At 37.1% G+C, this 19,238-nt stretch overlaps 3 protein-coding genes and 1 long non-coding RNA gene across 9 annotated transcripts in view; 3 read left to right on the top strand and 1 right to left on the bottom strand.

Moving 5' to 3' along the window:
• Positions 1-285: 285 nt before the first annotated feature.
• Sparc (secreted protein, acidic, cysteine-rich) lies at positions 286-5,286 on the top strand. Its single transcript, XM_076780748.1, has 6 exons — positions 286-424; positions 2,934-3,019; positions 3,081-3,299; positions 3,390-3,608; positions 3,809-4,159; positions 4,283-5,286. Exons 2-6 carry the CDS (start codon positions 2,942-2,944, stop codon positions 4,337-4,339), a joined length of 924 nt encoding a protein of 307 aa, XP_076636863.1. The 5' UTR covers positions 286-424; positions 2,934-2,941; the 3' UTR covers positions 4,340-5,286.
• A 1,395-nt stretch (positions 5,287-6,681) lies between these two features.
• LOC143349351 (uncharacterized) lies at positions 6,682-8,417 on the bottom strand. 4 transcript variants are annotated; one of them, XR_013080900.1, is made up of 4 exons: positions 8,196-8,417; positions 7,490-7,669; positions 7,340-7,418; positions 6,682-7,213 (listed from the first exon to the last, which is right to left on the bottom strand). It is a non-coding gene; the product is annotated as an uncharacterized LOC143349351 (long non-coding RNA). The 4 variants fall into 4 exon arrangements; XR_013080898.1 differs by lacking the exon at positions 8,196-8,417 and adding an exon at positions 7,805-8,103; XR_013080899.1 differs by lacking the exon at positions 8,196-8,417 and having other exon boundaries at positions 6,682-6,874; positions 6,953-7,213; positions 7,490-7,790.
• Positions 8,418-8,973: 556 nt separating this feature from the next.
• His2av (Histone H2A variant) lies at positions 8,974-13,600 on the top strand. Its single transcript, XM_076780666.1, has 5 exons — positions 8,974-9,065; positions 9,211-9,288; positions 10,524-10,637; positions 11,188-11,317; positions 11,476-13,600. Exons 1-5 carry the CDS (start codon positions 9,063-9,065, stop codon positions 11,535-11,537), a joined length of 387 nt encoding a protein of 128 aa, XP_076636781.1. The 5' UTR covers positions 8,974-9,062; the 3' UTR covers positions 11,538-13,600.
• Positions 13,601-18,000: 4,400 nt separating this feature from the next.
• The window catches only part of Cad87a (cadherin 87A), a 69,603-nt gene continuing 68,365 nt past the window's right edge, over positions 18,001-19,238 (top strand). For 2 of the 3 annotated variants that reach the window (XM_076780580.1, XM_076780579.1), the window contains exon 1: positions 18,001-18,660. In XM_076780580.1, coding sequence (XP_076636695.1) covers positions 18,620-18,660 — 41 coding nt within the window. In that variant the 5' untranslated portion in view covers positions 18,001-18,619. The remainder of the gene's footprint in view (positions 18,661-19,238) is intronic. The other variant, XM_076780581.1, reaches the window with a different exon arrangement.

Genomic DNA, 19,238 nt, shown 5'->3' with positions numbered 1-19,238 from the left:
AATGAATTTCTTGTTAATTTCAGCACGTTATATTTTAACGTTATCAACGTTATTTAATCGAAATGGATCCAGGAAGAGCAATGTGAAGGATGAAATGTTAATGTTTTGTCTGTTACGTTGAATAATAGGCAGAAGACTGGAAAATAAAATAAAATGGAGGACACGAGGTTGCGTAATTCGTCGTGGGATCTCGGCTACAAGGCGACAAGAGGATCGAGAAGCAGTGCATATGGCAGAAAGATCAAACGGGGTGTTGGAGGAAAGAAAAACGATGAGATCATCACTGGTCGGTTACTGTGAGTATGGAGACTTTACGCTGCGCTCAGTCAGTACCGGTCCAGCAACCGATTTGGAGTGTTCTTTTGACCGGTCCCGAAAACGGTCGGAGAAAGGGCCAGCAACAGTCCAGAAGATCGAAATTCAGGTAAATATGCAACTGCATCAAGGACAGGTGTGCATATGCACTTATTACGATGACTCAGAGTGAAAATCGTATGGGCCTTATCTTGGGAATTGCTTCGATACCATAACAAGATAACAAATTGGGTCAGAGAAACATTATTATTTTATAATAATATTATTATATAGAATAACAGAATATAATACTAATAATGTTTATATCGATAATGTCAAAACACATTTTATTTTTGTTATTTTATAATAATTAAAGTAGTAATTCATATAATGTAAACAAATGAACTTTTGTAGTTTTGGAACTAATAGTTCAAGTACGTGCATTTAGCAATTTTTTAATTTTAATAAGTAACATGGCTGTTACGAGAGTCTGGACACGGAAGTTCGTTTCACCAATCGCTTAATTAAGGATTGTCGACGAGGAAGTTATATCGAAGCTACAAATTCGTTCCTTTAATTAACGAATTAATGTAATTTATTGGTTGTACAACGTGGATAGGAATATGCTCGATAAAAGCATCGATGGTGGGCGTCGTTGCACAACTAAACTTATCTTGAAGGAAATTCTTCTTTTTAGAACGGAAATTGAACATCCTCTTTGGGGAAAAGAGTATTATTATCGGATATAAATTACTATTATTATTAAGAAACATTTATACTTTAATTGCTATTCTAACGAATATTCTTCTCGATGCTCGTAGCATTTATTTTTTAACGTAGGAATTAAATGAAAAGTATAGTGTTTGATCAATTTCGCGTGTCAGTGTAATTTAAGTTCTGCAGTATAATGACACGCGATATGTGGATCAATTTCACAAAGATCAACGGAAAGAATTTCCAACAAAGACGTCCGTGGACAGTAATCAAGCGTACCTTAATCGAATAGCAACGCTTACGCGGAGGACAGTATTCATTTCGTTCGACATTTGAAACGTAAAACATGCTTGAGCTCTTAGGTCAACGCGATTTCGTGGAAAAACGAATGGATATACATACGAAGAACGAATGTCTCTCGTTGCTACACTTTGTTCGTGAGAACAAAGAAACTATTTATTCGATACCTATTATAATACTGTAGCCTTGTTTCTTTGTTCTATTAGATTAATTATTTATTCAATAACAATCTATGTAAACACAGTTCATTTTTGGTAAAGTAGTAAAAGTTTATTGAAAATGTCGGAATGAAATAACAATAAGGTCGAGAAAATGTCGTAGAAAAATGTTTTAAAATTCGTGGAGGCTTTTCGTGGAGTTTAAAGGAATAAAATGGAGATTAACGCGTGTATTGATAGACCAGCTGAGGGCGGCCCCTGTTTATCGTTTCGCGGCAATTTCACGCGCCAAATCTAATACAGCTCGTTGGAAGCTTACGCATAAACCAAACGAGATATATTTAGCTTTAGTCCAGTAAAGCTGAGAACTCGTACTTCAATTTTCTAAATTATCGTAAAAAAACAAGATCTACGATAATTATTCTTAAATAATTCTCAACGAATTCCATAACAAGTATTGCGTCGTGCAATATATTTCCGTTAGAGCGTATAATAAATAATAATAAATCCAAGAGACGTTAATGAACGAGCTGTTGGCCTAAAAAGTCAGTTGGGATTCACGGAATTCCATCCTTCGAGTCGTGCGTGGGTGTTTATGCTCCGACGATCAGTTGAACGCAGCCTTCGTTGCATGCTGTCAATTGCAAGCAGTAACGTTACCGTATAAATAGATTTTATCATCCGCAATTGTCGCAAGAAGCACTGTTTCGCTTATGCGAGGAATCGGTGAAGCGAATTGCGTGATTGCAATAAGTGTTCGTAAATAATCGTGATTTCCGAGTATCTGGGTTATCGCTTCGTTGCTCCTATTAAGGTCTCCGAGATTTATCGCTAGCCACGTTGACCTAAACCGTATCGTGTATGGTTTCGTTACAGTAAATTTTTCAAATTTAACTATGACGAAATCACAAACAGATCGTTCGTTTCGAACGATCTCCAATCGAAGCTTGAAAACTGTTACAATACAGGTTTAGGTTCTTTAAACAGTTACGAAGAACTTGTTACTCTAATAGATCCTATATGAGAGACGATGCAAGAACTTTAACTTGACCTGATACATAATTTGAGGTTTAGGTTCTTCGTAACGTCTATAACGGTCGAACGGGGTCGAAATAACGGACACTCGATGCGAAGGAAGTTTATCTTGGCGTTATCTGCCAAGATAAGGCTCTATCCTTCCGTCCAGACATCGAAAACAAAAATAAACGCATACTTCCTACGGTTACACACCAAATTTACGTACTAATTGGTTCCAGAACAGCTGATGCAAGTCAAAAATTGTTGTATGCTTTAAAAAGTTCAGATTACCTTGACTTTTGTCTGTTAATTTTTTACCTAGTCACTTTTGGTACATACCGGTCTATTTTATGCACAACTTTAAACGTAATTTTCTCAAAAAATATTGAATAATGAGTTTATTAAATAAATTAACTGCAAAGTAAAGCTAATCGATTTTCTTTGTTGCAGGGATCGCAATGGGGGTGAAACTGCGATTTCTTCTGTTTACATTCTTGTTGGTGGCCATCTTGGTGGACACTTCTTCGGCGCAACAGGTACGACGACACCAATAAATAAATATATTGTAAACATCGTACAAAATGAATAAATTTTCAGCGTCGAAGGAAGTATCGTCGTCGTACGACCACAACTACAGAAGCTACCGTTCAGGATGAGGTCATGAACATGCTGGAGGCTGACGAAATTGCCGAGGAGGCGCAGAAAGCTGAGGTCACCAACGAAGATGGCACAAATGTGGACGGTTCGAAGCGTCAGAGCTTGCTTCGTATGGATCCGTGCATAGGGAAACACTGTGGTGCCGGACGAGTTTGCAAGGTTCGTCAGAAAGAAACAAAATGATTGGTCACCGCAAGAAAATCTGCCCCCATCCTTGTTCGTTGGTTGTAAAAATTGTTATAATTCCAGACCATCGACGATGATACTGCAGAATGCGTTTGCGTGGACGCATGCGGCGAAGAAGTCGACCCCAGGCGAAAAGTTTGCACCAATTACAACGAAACGTTTGACAGTGATTGTCAGGTTTACCAAGCCCGTTGTTTCTGTGACACGGGTGATGCTAGGTGCAGGGGACCTGACTATCAACACGTCCATATCGAATACTATGGCGAATGTAGACAGATGCCTGTAACTATTCACAGAACAGAATATTTAAACGATAAATTCACAGAGCTTACGTTTCATTGTAAAGTCTTAATTTTACAGTACTAAATTTTAATTATCAAAGAGTTAGTCAGTCATAGTTAACGGTTCTTTAGGAAATAATCTGATTTTTGATCAAATTAGAATCTTCAAAACTTGATTATAAGTATCCATCTTCCTTGTAGATGTGTAGAGAGGAAGAAATGGCTTACTTCCCATGGCGTATGAGAGATTGGCTATTCAACATCATGAGGGATTTGGCCGATCGTGAAGAATTACCATCTCACTACTTGAAAATGCAAAGGGAAGCAGAAACGAATCACACGTTACGTTGGACCAACGCCGCCATTTGGAAATGGTGCGATTTAGATGGCCACCCACACGACAGGGCTGTCTCAAGGCACGAACTTTTCCCCATTAAAGCACCCTTGATGGCTCTTGAGCATTGCATCGCACCATTCCTCGATTCTTGCGACGTCAACAACGATCACAAAATTACCCTCGCCGAATGGGGTAAATGCTTGGAATTGGAGGAGGTAAAGTTTCTCAATGCTTGAGAATTAGTAATATAAGAGACCTATTTAAATTTAATTATCAGAATATTTATTCAATGTAAAATTAAAGCACAAATCGATTAATATTGATTTAAACAATTGTAGGACGTTTTGGACGACAAATGCGACGAGCTGGCTGAAGCTACAAACTTTGACCAATAATAACTAATTACCATAAAAATTCCAAGGATATGGTGTTTGCGGTTGGATAAAGGAACGGAAGAAAGAAAAGATCAGAAAGTAAATCAGGAGTTGAATGAAACAGTAAAGTTTCATTAATAAAAGTTCAATTTTAACAGTTATTTTTTATTCGATTAGTAAAAATTCTGGAGAAACTTATGTTTATGTTTTCTATAAATAGAAAACTGGATAATGAACAAATTACTGTTATATCAGAACCAATTAAAAGTTTCAAGTTTCATATTACTCCTGGAACAAAGCTAGGAGACCGAGAAAAACAGCTTGAAAAATTGCCAATCTAATATATAGAGACTTGTACGTTGGAGATTATACTCGACAATTCCATAATAGTTTTCTAACTAGCTGGAAACCTTTTTATCTATAGTGATTTAGAAAAAAAAAAACATGACGTCTCTAGTTTTCTTTCCATATACTATACATTAGATATTATTTTGCTAGCAACAACGTACGCATACATCTTTTGTATAAACGTATTACTGCCTTTTTATCAATTAAAATAAAAAATAGTACACTTTTTTCATCTGCTATCCAAGAAATTTTATTATTTTTCCTCGCGTTTTACATTATTAATACAATTACTAATAATTGTTCAGTATTTGTATTTAATCATATAATTATTGTATAATTGTATAATGTATATTGTACGTGCATGCACAAAAGAGCCAAGCGTTGACGCAGCTGAGGAAATTTGATTTGCAATTGATATTTGTTGTTGAAATAGATATTACTACAGAATGTACACCGCATATATGTTTAAAATAATGTTGTTCAAAATATTATTCATCAATTTAATTTATTTATAAAACGCAGTATCAAGATTTCAAGGTATGTTTCTGTAAAATAGAATTAGAAAAGTGTATCACATTCCTTATTCCTATATTAATAAAACATGAAAATCATAGCACACATTTTCCATCCTTTTTATTTGCATTCTCCTCCACCTTTCCCATTAATTCCTTAATTTTTTAAATTCTAAAGTATTATAATCACTTAAAATCATTATTCGTATCTAATTAAGTTCTTCTACCATTTCTCTATACAATATTTCATGTAATTAATTAATTATAAACGATTACTGGAAGCGATACTTATTTATTTGAATATTGCGCCAAAAGTGACAAAGTATAGTATCGCCATCTATCGGAATGTTAGAGGAAGTATCCGGAGTAACCTCCCCTCGCCCCCCAAGGTTTGGTGCACACGAATGGTATCGCCATCTAAGAACAGGAATTCGTACTATCCGGAGTACTGGTAGGTCCCCTCACCCCCCAAGGTTTGGTGCACACAAACGGTATCGCCATCTAAGAACAGGTATCGAACTAAAAAAGTTACAGCTACCCCCACTCCTGCTACTCTTGATACGCACTATGTACCTTAATTATTCGTTAATAACTCCTTTTCTGGGAATAAAATATGAACTTTTAGAATCGAAGAATATAGTATGGACCCTTGGCAACATACAAGGATACTTTTTCTATCCATGGCATGCGTTATTAAATAGTTATTAATCAATATCGGGAAGTCGGCATACGTCTTCGAACTTTTTAACACGACACCTTAGGGATCTATCGCTAATAACTAATTAATTAGAGCGAGGAGCGGAGTGAAATTGGTCTTTAAATGTTGCTAGAGATGTCCACTATGTTCTCTAATAGCCAAAATATGCGTGTCATTGTTGAAAAATTGATAATTCATGGATTGAAGCAGGCGGTGATACAGCCGTAAATGTTCCGACTTCCGATATTTGTTAATAACTATTTAATAATGCATGCCATGGGTAGAAAAAGTATCCTTAAATGTTGTCAAGGGTCTCAGCTATATTCTTAAACTCTAAAAATTCATATTTTATTCCCAGAAAAGAAGTTATTAACGAATAATCAAGGGTACATAGTGCGTATCAGGAGTAGGAGGAGTGGGGGTAGCTGTACTTTGTTTAGTACAAAACCTGTTCTTAGATGGCGATACCATTCGTGTGCACCAAACCTTGGGGGGCGAGGGGAGGTTACCCCGGATACTTCCTCTAGTATTCCGATAGATGGCGACACTTTGTCAATTTTGGCGCAATATTGGAATAAATAAGTATCGCTTCCAGAAATTGTTTATAACTAATTAACTACATGAAAAAACGTGAGGAAAGGCAGGGAAAGTAAATAAAAAGCATGGAGAATAAATAATATGATTTAAATTTTTTATTAATAGAAACATAAGGAATGTTTTAACACTATTCAAATTCTATTACACAAAAACACGTCTTGAAATTTTGAAAACACTTTTATAAATAAATTAAATTGTTGAGTAATATATTTTGAACAATTCTATCTTCTAGTCTTATTCTAAAACATATATGTAATGTACATTTTACAGTAACATCAATTTTAACAACAAATGTCAATTGTAAATCGAATTCTTTCGGTTTTTTGCCATAATTTCAGGTTTTCTGTGGACTAACTATTTCTTCGCCAACGCCTGGTTCTCGAAGCTCATTAATTATACAATCTAAAAGTAAAAAAGTATATGTATATGTATCATAAATTATTTCTAATTAAACAGATGTATCTGTAAATTAGTGTTTACTAATAATGTCATAATCTCGATGTTGTTGACGTATTTTATTACTAATTTCTTCTAATCTGCAGAGTTGTGGCATATCTTAAATTGCTTTTTGTAAACATTCAATCCTTTCTTTTTGCATTGCTAACATTTAATCACATTAAGCTCCAATTTTTAGATATGGTCGCGCTTTTATTATTGAGCGACAACGTCTTCTAATTTTAATAATCTTCATGTTCAGCATTGTGGAATAGTACAGCCCTTCTATGATGTTGCATGCATGATCTAGGATAAGAATATATTATTTAACAATGATTCATTTTTTACATATCTTACACTTTCAAGATAGGAATGGAAGTACTCTATTGTATGTCATAAATATGTATTTATTTCATAATAGAATATACTCACTTTCTTTAACAGTCGCATGGTTTAACAGATCCTGCTATTTGCTTGCTCTTTCAACCAATTGAGCTTGCTGTTGACATATCTATAAAAATAGTTGTACGTAACTCTTTTTGTAAATGCATATAGAGGCAAATAAATATAGGGAAATCATACTCATGTGGGTGATAAATAAAGTGTTCAGGCTCAGCCCTGCAATCCTGCATCCTCTCTTGCAAGATGCCACATTATTACAAGCTTTGTATGCACTTGTGGATACAGCGAATGATACCATAGATCACATTCTGTAGGACTGCACACCTTATGAAGGAACAGTGGAATAAGATGACGCGAGATCTGAAAATTAAACACATGTCAAACCTCCACACTGTATTAAAACATTCTTAGAATATTAAAGTGCTTCTGAGGCGTTTTTACTACATCACAAACTTCCAATTTAACCTAGACATAAGTACCAAAATTTAAACATACACATCAAGCCTGATTTAGTAAAATCGTATAAGATATAAGTGCAATTAAAAATATAAATTTTATATAGTAATCAAAGAGAGGCTTAGCTGTTGTTAATAAATAAATAAATAAAAACAACAAGATATTTTTCGATCTATTATATTTGTGGCGCCATTTAGCGTTGGCGGGAAGGAACTATTTCTCGATAAACTTGGACGTTTCGCCGTAGATGGTGTCATAAAATATATTTTTCCGCCATTGTAATAAATTATTGTTTTTAATGAACCACTGCTCGATAATTTACTAATTACTCTTTTACTTGCAATTTTTAGAGTTTAATTCCCTAGTGAAGGCTCCTGGCAATATTCAAGCATATGATTTCTAGTTAGGGGACAGTAATACCTCCACATACCTTAAAATATCGAAAAAGATCCACATGTTTTCGATAAATAGATAATAAAAACAACGCATTTATTAACCACTGCACTCCATACCCCATACATATAATACACATGAACCACACAAATATGGTCGCTAATACCCCGTAAAGGGGCATGCGACTTGTAACAAATGAATGGACTAATTAATTAATTAATTTTAAACAATTACTAGTTCGTATGACAGTACAGTAGACGCTCACTCGTCCGGTGTCTACGGGACTGATTCTCAGGTCTGATAAATGAATGGCTGGTTAGTCCAAAATATACCAACATATCAAATATATACCAATATATTATCATTAATCAGTTGTTAATGAACAAAACAAGTATGTGTATGTATGGTTGATATAATATACCGGCTGTATACTTATTGATGGTTCTACAAACTAGATAAAATTAATGAGAGAAAGACTAAAGTGGAATCTGTTAATATTTTTCTGTTGTTCGATTGTTTCCATCTAAACGACAATGTAACCGATCAAAAGAGAACCGAATAAGAGAGAGTCTACTGTAATTGGTTACTTTACTCAGTTACTTTGTGCAATATAGAACGTTATCTAAAGTAGGGATAATGTTACGCGATGCAATGTTCAAGCGATACGAGACGAAGACGTTATTGCATATACGTTTTAACCGAAATTGTAATAACGATTCGTTTCCACTAGGTGGCGAGGGGGTATTTCGTCGAGCGTCTGTGATTGGTGGAAGTTGGTCACATGGGACGACCGCGGGACACGCCGACAGCGCCAAGCGTATTTGGCGGGACCGCGCTTAGACGGCGTCGTCTGTGCTCCTCGTAAGTCTGTCGTGTAGTGAACCACAAAGGCTCTCGTCGCATAATGGTAAGTATCCGCGAGTTTTCGGCGGATCCTTTAGCCATCCGTACCTCGTAACCGCATCACCATCTTCTACGATGTTCGTACTGTTTACTGGCGAAGTTTCATGGCTGTATCTTGTAAATTAACCGTGATTTTTGTTCGTTAACAGGCTGGCGGAAAGGCGGGCAAGGACTCTGGCAAAGCGAAGGCGAAAGCGGTCTCTCGTTCGGCGAGGGCCGGCTTGCAGGCGAGTTTATCAATGCTTAATTAATTCAAACGCGTAGATTACAGTCATATAATTATTGTCTATCGATAATGTACGCGATCGCCGTTATTTTCTTAAATTTTTAAAGGTGAACAGGTGAAATCATCGCGATTGGCGCGTAAAACCGAAGTGTTTTTAAGTAACTAATCGACGATTCGTTTGTATGCAGGTTTAACGACTATTAGGCAAATAAACGATGTGAATTAGGTTCATTTGACTTTAGTCTACGCATACCACGACGGTAAATTGGGGAAAATCGTAGGGAAATATATTATTTTTCGAATTAAAATTACGGTGGTTTCATTTAACTTCGGAAGTTTTCAAATGAGACGGTTGTCTGTTGTACGCCCCCTTCTCAATTCTTTCGATTCAATTATTTTACTTACATTCAAATACATTGTTTAATAATCGAGGTAAAGACATTTCGCGAAAATTGTTTACATTTTTATTTGATTCTGACAATTATACTGGTAGTAATTTTAAATGACAGAATATAAAATTTTGCTGTTGCTTTTGTTTACCTGTCACTGAAACTTTACTGAAAACGATGCGTACACTGTTTATTGATGTAAATTGTAGCGTTTTAATATTTAATCGACAAATTAATCGGCTGCTACGATTTGTCAAATATTTAGCTCGTTTCGAGTGTTTATTTAAACGCAAATGCGACGGTAGTGTTTCGTAAACTAATTTTGGCATACAGTAGAGAATCTTCCTCGTGCGATCCTCGTGCTCTCAGAATTTCTAAGAGTTGACGATTGTTTTAATCAGAAACGAATAAAATATAGGGCGTGCACTATTGAATGATGAAACTACAGACTAAAGCTGGAAAGCTCGAGAAAGTTGAATCATCGTGTACCGCTCGATATCCGTAGCGTTAAAAAAGAGGACCGTGCTGTGTAGTTCCCATGTGCGAATGAGGTTTGTTTTTATGCCCGGGACAAATGGATAGAACATAATCGTGGAAAACGTCTAAGTCGTGAAACGCTGTAAATATAGAGTGTTGCGAAAAGTCGTGTCATTGCTCCTCGTTCGATATTTCTTGCATGAAAAGCTGCTGACGCGCGTGACCTTATGTTATTCGAACAGACATTACGTACAGATGCGTTCTAACCTGTAAATATTTACCTTAGCCACGGAACCGATATTTCGATACAATCGAGCTTTCATGCGTGTGTTCATACGTATCACGTTTGTTTTCCTTTCGTTTTTTCCAGTTTCCTGTTGGCAGAATTCATAGGCATTTGAAAAACAGAACCACAAGTCATGGTCGAGTCGGTGCTACGGCGGCGGTGTACAGTGCAGCTATCTTGGAGTACCTAACTGCCGAGGTAAGAATGTGTTTGTGTTGTATGGAAGAAATATATGATGAAATAGAGAGAGGGGTAATGGCGGAACGGGGACAAATACGCACAATAGGAAGATCTGAAACCAGAACTATATACACGCTGGCGTTACTAGCGACTAATGGCGGAGTTACTAACTTCAACCATCATGGCCGCCGTTTCCCGCCTTTTCCCGCCTTTTCGACGATCGCACTCCAAAACATGAATATTCTATTTTTACTTTTTTACATCTTAACTACCCACCACCCGCTAACCCACACGGGGTAGAGGTTCGAATTTCTATCTATTTAAACCAATTTCTCTTTTATCGAAGATACCAGTCAATACTCCGTTCTTTATTTAAGGCTCTGATCCGAACGGATCGATCACTGGCGACGTTTCTTCAAAATATTCATATGCCTCAAAAATAATATCTTAGTCAGGATCCTCGACAACGTCGAGAATTCTGACTCGATCTATCTCGACCATTTCTCGGGTTTCTAATATTTTAGTATAAAGTTAGACTGAATTTACCATGAAATGAAACTTGTTTCAGGTACTTGAATTGGCAGGGAATGCATCAAAAGATTTGAAGGTGAAACGTATTACACCAAGGCATCTTCAGCTTGCTATTCGCGGTGACGAAGAATTAGATAGTCTTATTAAAGCAACTATTGCGGGAGGAGGTATATTCCAACACAATCTTTCTTCACTTTTGCAAATTGAATACAACACTTCAAGTTACAAGAACATTATAGAACGTGGAATCATCATATTGCTAGTTGCAAGCACCAAACTGCACAGGTTTGCAATCGTCAAGAAAAAATGTTTTATTTCTTTGCAGGTGTTATTCCACATATCCACAAATCGTTGATCGGAAAGAAGGGTTCGCAGAAGCCAGCATAATTAGTGAATCATTGAAGAACATTTCAAGCTATGTAGGAAAAGCAGATGCAGAAGCAAGCAGAGTGATTGTTGACAAAGTGTACCTATGTTACTAAATTGATGGCGAGACTGGCGTGATATATTTATATATATATACACACATATATATATAGATATATATAGATATATATATATATATAAATAAAACAAATATTGATATAATTTAATATAGGTAATGAGAATTAAAGAAAGGACAAATTTTTACCACGCAATTGGCATTCAGAAAGAGAAAAAAGTAATGTTAGGTTCGAAATAGAGAAAAATTTTAGTGTACACTACTACGTCTGCAACTATTTGACGAGCGATGCGTTGTAGCATGGCTTGTTCAAGACTGCAGAAATCCTCGATACGTTACATGAATACTGAACATTTTGAAAGTTGGAGTATTTAAGGACTTGGATGTGTCGAATTGTTTATAGTTTTTTGGAGTTTATCTTTCGTTCCGTTACTTAGTCGATGGATTTTCAAATTTGTCTCTTTTTTTTTTTTTTAAATTGCTGCGTGGTATTAACGCCGTTTTTCTTAAAATTTGCTATTCAGTAATAGCAGAAGCTGTTATTCCGAAATAATATTGTATAGATACAAGTATTACGTAGTTTTTATTTCAAAAAGTTTCTTGTACTTTTCAATATTTAACGTTTCCAATTTTTACTCGCATCTAGATGTCTAATACTCTTCGAATGAGGATACAAGTGAAAATAAATACATAATCATTCTTGTTATTAAATACTCTTGACTGTCTTACAGCGGTAAATAGTATGTATAAATATGTTTAGAGTAAATTTTTAATTTTTGATAATTTCTGTTCGAAAAGTTCGTTTTGCCAAATACCTTTGATTAAATTTTTCAAGTTTTCAGTCCTCACAATATTAATGTAAGTATACAGGGTGGAGTGCTGAAAAATATATATAAACACGAAAATTGCATGACCAGAAATATCATTTTTCTTAGCAGAATCGGTCTTCGTATCCAAGTTTTTAATCGATACTTTAACAGAAAAGGAGCTAAAGACAAATTCAGCGTTATATATTTATGTGCTGTTTATGAACGCGTTACTTAATATTTAATGCGAAATATTTGTTTATATTCGTAGTATTGTTTTATTTGGCTCTGTGCGAACTATTGAACCTTCATTATCAGTTGATATTCAAGTTTGTTTGTTTGCGCCAAATATTTAAATTCACGAGAAAGCTATGGTGAAATTGATTTTTCTTCAAGTATTAAAAACGCAAATTTTATTTAAATGAAAGCTCCCTGATCTTAAGAACTGGGAAACGATCGAGGAAGAATGATTTTTCTTTCATCAAATGTTCCTCTATTCAAACTGAGTAATATGTGTTACTAATATTCCGTAGATACTTTTTTTAGATTCTCCACTCTGTGTAAGAACATTTTAGGAACTATAGTTTTTCAAACATTGTTTCTCCTAACGTCGTGAAAATTGATGTCACTTACGAACTATAATTAGCGAATTCTGAACGATTCAGCTGACCCGAACTTATAATTAACCGTTTCGGTACGGGATCATCGATTGATTATGCGTTCGTTATGGCCTCTGGCATCGATCACTCGCTACGAATAATTTATTAACGTTCTAATAGATCGGACGCTTGTACCGAAAGATGATTTATACCTATAATGGGCTAAAACTTACGAGACTGGAGCCTTTGAAACGTGATAAGCTTTTACTCTTGTGAAAGTGAAGTGAAAAATATTTCGGCATTGGAAAATTTATAACGCGAAACATCATAATCTCTATTCTAGTAGTGTTCTATTAATGTAAAAACCATAGTAGAAAAGTTTAACCAGTCTGAAACGTGCAAGCAGTATATATGTTTTTAAGAAAAGTAAATTTACTTTTTCTTCGATTTTGTTCGCACGATTTTTCATTTTATTCTTCATGAAACTGTTAATCGTGTCATTTAGTGTAATTTTCACTGTATCTACGGGTATTGTACCGTATATTAAATACCAGATATGTGTAAAACGTTCATTTTCATAATAAAGAAAAGTTTTACTATTGAGTATCGTCCAATCACTGATAAAATGAATATCGAGATTCGAGGGAAAATTGTATACTAATTTGTATTTTGTGCCTTCTTTGAAAATCGTTAAGTTAACTTTAAAGGTAATATATTATTGAAAGGCTGTTACACAACGAATGATTTTTGTAAATGCATCATTGTACATTAACTACGTAATGTCATTTCGTATTGCATGTAAAACATTCGATTTAGAAATATACTTTCTCTGATAGACCATAGCTGTGTAATTAAAAGATAAATGCTACCTGAGGATTCTTTGAAAATAGTCTTGTGTTCGTTTCTAAGAAGCGACAGATCGACAAATATTTAGCTTTTTTTCTTTATTTAATTTTATTTGAAAAAGTTTGGAGTTGGTTTACGGAATAATTGTTTCTTTTCCTTTTGTAACCGGTGATCATTGATAATACGCAAGGGGTTTGTCGTGATTCGTACTACCCATTATTTAAAAAAACGGTTAAGTTTAAATACTTACAATTATCTTTGGCGATTCATTCTGGATTTTTTCATTCCTTCTCTTTCCGGTGATAGTTGAATCTCTGATGGCGAGCTTCCCCAGACGGATACTAAATAAAAATGGAGATTTGTTATCAACGACGTGAAATCGACTACTCTGTGTTGAGATCATTTTCTCTAACTTACAGGATAATGGAGAATATGTTATCGAATGCCGCTAAGGCAGCATCAAGAAACTGACTACAGAACCGGCTTCAGAAACAGCCATCCTTAGTAACGCCACTGAATTTAAGACTTTATTTGCGGATTAAGCACCGGAGCTTTTATCACAGACGAGATATACGAGTAGATCTTTCACCCAATGTATTATTTCGGCCCAATTTTCTGGGGCTCTAGAGCCCCACTGCCATTTTCGTGTCACTCGCAACATTACCAACAGATTTAGAAATGAATTTCAGTCCTTTCCCCACACCAATCCACAACTATGTGTACGTGAGCTTAGGTGCTTTGGACAGCTTCGGGCATTCAAGAAAGAAGGCGAATGTGAGTCTTTCTTTCTTGTTTTCGAAACAGCTGAAGTCCGATTTGTGTCAATCTGCATATGATTTTGAGTCTTAACTGCTCAGGCATTTTTATTTTCCAACCCATGTATACCTATTACGCATAAACGAGGTAAAAAATAGACCTATCGTTAGTGGGATGAAAGCTATCGCTGTACCACGAGTGTCTTATAACATGAGACACCCTCTTCCAAAGTGGTACCAAACTTATGGTCACTGGGTGGTCAACGGTGAGGTTGACATTAAGGTCAGCGGTCCAGTGAAGATCCAGAAATGGTCAAGAGATGGAACCAATCGAAATGGTATTGTTCTCTAGACCAAGCGGTTCTTAACTCTTCACGTTGACACTGTCTCCCCACTCTTCGACTTCCCCACATGAAGACTACCGCTGAACAAGTTCTTCAGTACCCCTGGAGCATCCAGGGGGAACGGGTCTCGCGGGCCAAAGCCAGGCCATTCGTGCACCGCTGACCACTGGGGGACCAGGAGTGACCAGGAGTGACCAGGACTGACCAGAACTGACCAGAACTGACCACTACTGACCAGTGCTGACCAGTGGAGATCCGACTACTGACCACTACTGACCACTACTGACCAGTGCCGGACCGTGATGACCACTGGTAAGAGCTATTTAAAATTGCTCTCCCCACTTCTATTTTGTCGTTCAATACCAATTGAACGTTATGGAACTATCTAACGCTTTTGCTACATTACGAATCGTTTCTTATGTTACAGCTGGACCTCTGGTGCTGCTTTCTTGGTAATGGTAACTAATGCTCAACAAGTAGTAAGTCCAATTTACTTATTTATATTATTATCACAAAATTGACTAGTTTATTTTATTTGTTTGGTCATAATTTAATGTTCTTTGACTGTCCGGTTTTATCTGATTAATATGTTGTCCTCCTCTATTTCTACTTCTGCCTTATTTTCTGAATTGACATGTTTGTGTTGACCCATTTATAATTTTTGTGCTATTTCGTTAAGATATTTTCTCTAATTCTCTGATATTTTCACTCTTCGTTGTTTATTATTTCATCGTTGGATTTTCAATTCTGGTCAATCTTTGTTTCTATTCGTCTTCGTTGGTATGGTTCTTGGGATAATTTTCGTAATTGCTTGCTATTTTACTTCGACATTATCTCTTCTTCTATTTATTTCTCGTTACGCAAGTATAGGTAGAATACTTTGCTTGTATCATGTGTAAATTTTGTTAGGTAGGTTTAATTTCCTTAGGTAGGTTTAACATCGGGAATCTTATGGATTCTTACTCTTAATTATTCCATCGCTTTGTCTAGTTTACATGGTGTTTATTAAATTTCCTTTCGTATGTCACTAATATAGGTATCAATTTTAGTTTCAGATTATTCGCAGGGACATCGAGGGAATACGCCACAACCGCCGAGGGACATTTAATTCTAAGTCGATTAGATTTAAGCTTCGTCGCGAATCTTAAAATTAACGTCGAAGATTTCTTTATTGTACATATTTCCGCGTCCTACCAAGCAATTATTAAACAAGTAGCTTCTCTCGCTCGTTCCCTCGTTCCTAGCTTCGGTCACCGCTGTTTCATCGATTGAAACATGTGATCGGCCGTGTATCTGGTCCGAAAGATCTAATCGCCTTCCTTTGGTAAGCTTGATTGAGGGAAAACGGCACTTCGCTGGAAGGTGTGGAGTTTCCGTATCCTGCGGAAACGCATACCTTCCAGCGGAAGTCGACCCTGTCTCAGGTACTCTCTCTTTGTCAGACAGCCTAAGTCGGGTCCTTCGGGCTCCCGGCGGGGTGCGTTGGAGAAATGGAGACCTCGATTCGGGGTTGCAGTTCTCTGTTTTCTTGTTGAGATCGAGTTAGCAAGGGCAGTAGGTTCGATCCTCGGATCCGCTGCACGGTACAGCATCGCGTCGCGTCGCGTCGTGTATCCCACGATTTAGCTTCATCCCTCTTTTTAACCATATAATTGCTTGGTAGAACTAACATCCAAGGAACTTTGTTTCCTTCTAGCGTCCGAATTTTAGCTTCGAGTTGACTAGACTTGAGCTTCGACGTTAATTTTAAGTCTCTAGTGTATGCGTCTCCCAATATTGCCAAGTAATTATTTAACAAGTAGCTTCTCTCGACTCGTTATCTCGTTTCTTGCTTCGGTCACCAATGTTTCGTTGAACGAAACATGTGATCGACCGTCCAGTTTGTCCGATAGATCTAGTCGCCTGCCAATGATAGATCGATTTCTAGAAATAGAAATCAATCTACCAAGGGCAGTGTGGATTCGATCCTCGGATCTGCTGCACGGTTCAGCATCGCGTCGCGTCGCGTCTCCAACAATTTAGCTTCACCCCTTTTTAAACAAAATAATTACTTGGTACAACTAAACTAGAAGATCGAAGGAACATTGCTTCCTTCTATCTCTCTAGTTTAGTAATCTAGTTTCTAAGGATGTAAAAGGGAGATCGATGGAACTTGGATTCCATCTATCTCCCTTCGGGTCTCCACTCGCAGCAACCTCCTCGTGGTGAGACCTGGGTAATATTATTTACCGTTTAATTAATAATCGTATCACTCTTAGCTGGGCAATGCAATTATTAATTAAAAACTAAATAATATTAGCGAATTGGCTGCGATCCGCTTTGCATAGGTCATCATAAATATTGAGCTTCGCTAGGTTAGTTTTGATTCATCAAAGATTCTAGAGTATTGTCAGAGACGAGGTATACGAGTAGATCTTTCACCCGATGTATTTTTTCGACCTATTTTTATGCATTTTCGCGTCATTCGCAACGTTACCAACAGATTCAGAAATGAATTTTAATCCCTTCCATGGTCAACTCACATGTATTTACGCAACACTACAGCTATTTGTCTATCAATACTGATTTAGTGAATAGTTTGTCAACTGACCGGCATCCATGAGATGAGGACGCTGAAATCACCTCCGAATTTTCAAGTCGGTATAGCAGTCAGATTGGGCCACTTTCAGTCCATAAGGTGAAAGGTCTACTCGTATACCTCATCTGTGCTTTTATTATCGAAGCAGTTCTCCGATGGAGGATATTTTTGTGGTCTCAGTTAAGTTTAGATCAATAGCATTAATTCAGCCAACCAAAATTTTTTTTTCGATATTTGTGTATCAAAATAAATAGTGAAAAATTGATCCCAAGTTTTCAGGACTCTAAAACGTAGTTTAACTCTTATCAGTAAAAATTTTGCACATAATAATTGAAATTCTCCGTGTACTGGTAAGTGCTGCCACCACGGTGGGAGCGGCTCCTACCATCTAATTTCCCCCACCAGCAGCCAATCCTACGGCTGGTCGAGAACCTTGCGGCTTTTCGTCGAGGCTGCTCGCAATGTAGTACGGTGTGGCTTCTTGCGTACTTGTAGAAGAGAGATAGAAGCAAGGAAGAGCTCCCCACTAAGCCGGTCAGAAGCTCAGTCGCCTTTCACGAGCATGGTCGGCTGGGCTACTCGTACCGTGTCTAGAATTCTAAACGCCGAGCATCGTTCGTTCGAAACGTAAATTCCATTCGTCGGGGGACGAGAGTGTCCGTTTTATCGACTTTGTCGCGGGGGACAGGATCTCTCGACGGATCGTCCTCGGGTTCGTCGTGAGAGGGCCGGGTGTTTGTGCACACTGGGTGACAGAACGCGTGGCTGCTGTCCGATAGTGTCCTTTCTTCGATCAACGTCTCGTATGCTTTGCAACAGCTTCGTGTTTCGATTTTCGGAAGATCGGTGCGAGAGGAACCGTTTCCGTTTCGCTCGCGCCGCGCTATTTCCGGTGTTTATGCCTTTCGGCTAAATTTTTGCGCGCGCGAAGGCCCAAGGGTGGGGAAACCGTCGGTCTCAAAAAGCAGTGATTTCCCGTTAGAAAATGTATCGTTCGGTCGCGAAGTGATCGGGCTCGAGTTTCGCGAAGAGTGGACGTTGTGACTTTCTTCTCGGCGTAACTTCCCACACAGTTCACCTGGCCGTAGATTCCTCGGAGATGACGACCAGACACGCGGAACGGGCTGCTGTTCGTGGCCGGTGAGTCGTTTCTTAAGAATCTTTTGCGTGACAATGCTTTTACTTGATCAAAGCTGTGTGTTAGCCAACTTATTACATTGGCGTGTTACGGTGAAAGGAAGATCTTCGTGTTACACGGTTTCGTTTCCAATTTACCAGCGTCACGTTCTTTAGAAACGTCTAAGCTTCGGGCTCGGTGCAATGAAAATACTTGCGCTTTTCAAACGATTTCACTGACTCTGTATTTAGAACAATTGGTATTTATTTTCGAAATCCAATCGTATGCATGCACGGTGGACCAGATTTTAAAATTAGCGAGTCAAATAAATTCTTAAATAATGTTTATTTACGAGCTTGCTAACCGTAGTTTAATACTTGAGAATCTAACTCGATAGGTTCTGAATATTACGTTTTCATTGTTTTGGGGCATTTGGTATTGTAAATTTAGTTGATTGCCTCAAAGTTGATTGTCTCAAAGATATATATTTCGGAATTAATACACTAGTTCTTGAAATTTGATAATATATGAAAGACTTCTTATACGTGTCGAAGTAAATGATCAAAGGCGCCAAATTTGAAACGTAGCAGTTGTAATAAAC

Source organism: Colletes latitarsis, chromosome 13, assembly GCF_051014445.1.
Source record: "Colletes latitarsis isolate SP2378_abdomen chromosome 13, iyColLati1, whole genome shotgun sequence".
Taxonomy (NCBI): domain Eukaryota; kingdom Metazoa; phylum Arthropoda; class Insecta; order Hymenoptera; family Colletidae; genus Colletes; species Colletes latitarsis.
This window is presented reverse-complemented; position numbering and strand designations above follow the sequence as displayed.

Bases quoted from the DNA above. Each gene is read 5' to 3' on its own strand.
- Sparc (XM_076780748.1), top strand. From the start codon at position 2,942: ATGGGGGTGAAACTGCGATTTCTTCTGTTTACATTCTTGTTGGTGGCC. The intron at 3,300-3,389 runs GTTCGTCAGAAA...TTATAATTCCAG, and splicing joins GTGCCGGACGAGTTTGCAAG to ACCATCGACGATGATACTGC. The intron at 4,160-4,282 runs GTAAAGTTTCTC...AAACAATTGTAG, and splicing joins AATGCTTGGAATTGGAGGAG to GACGTTTTGGACGACAAATG.
- His2av (XM_076780666.1), top strand. The intron at 10,638-11,187 runs GTAAGAATGTGT...AACTTGTTTCAG, and splicing joins TGGAGTACCTAACTGCCGAG to GTACTTGAATTGGCAGGGAA. The intron at 11,318-11,475 runs GTATATTCCAAC...ATTTCTTTGCAG, and splicing joins AGCAACTATTGCGGGAGGAG to GTGTTATTCCACATATCCAC.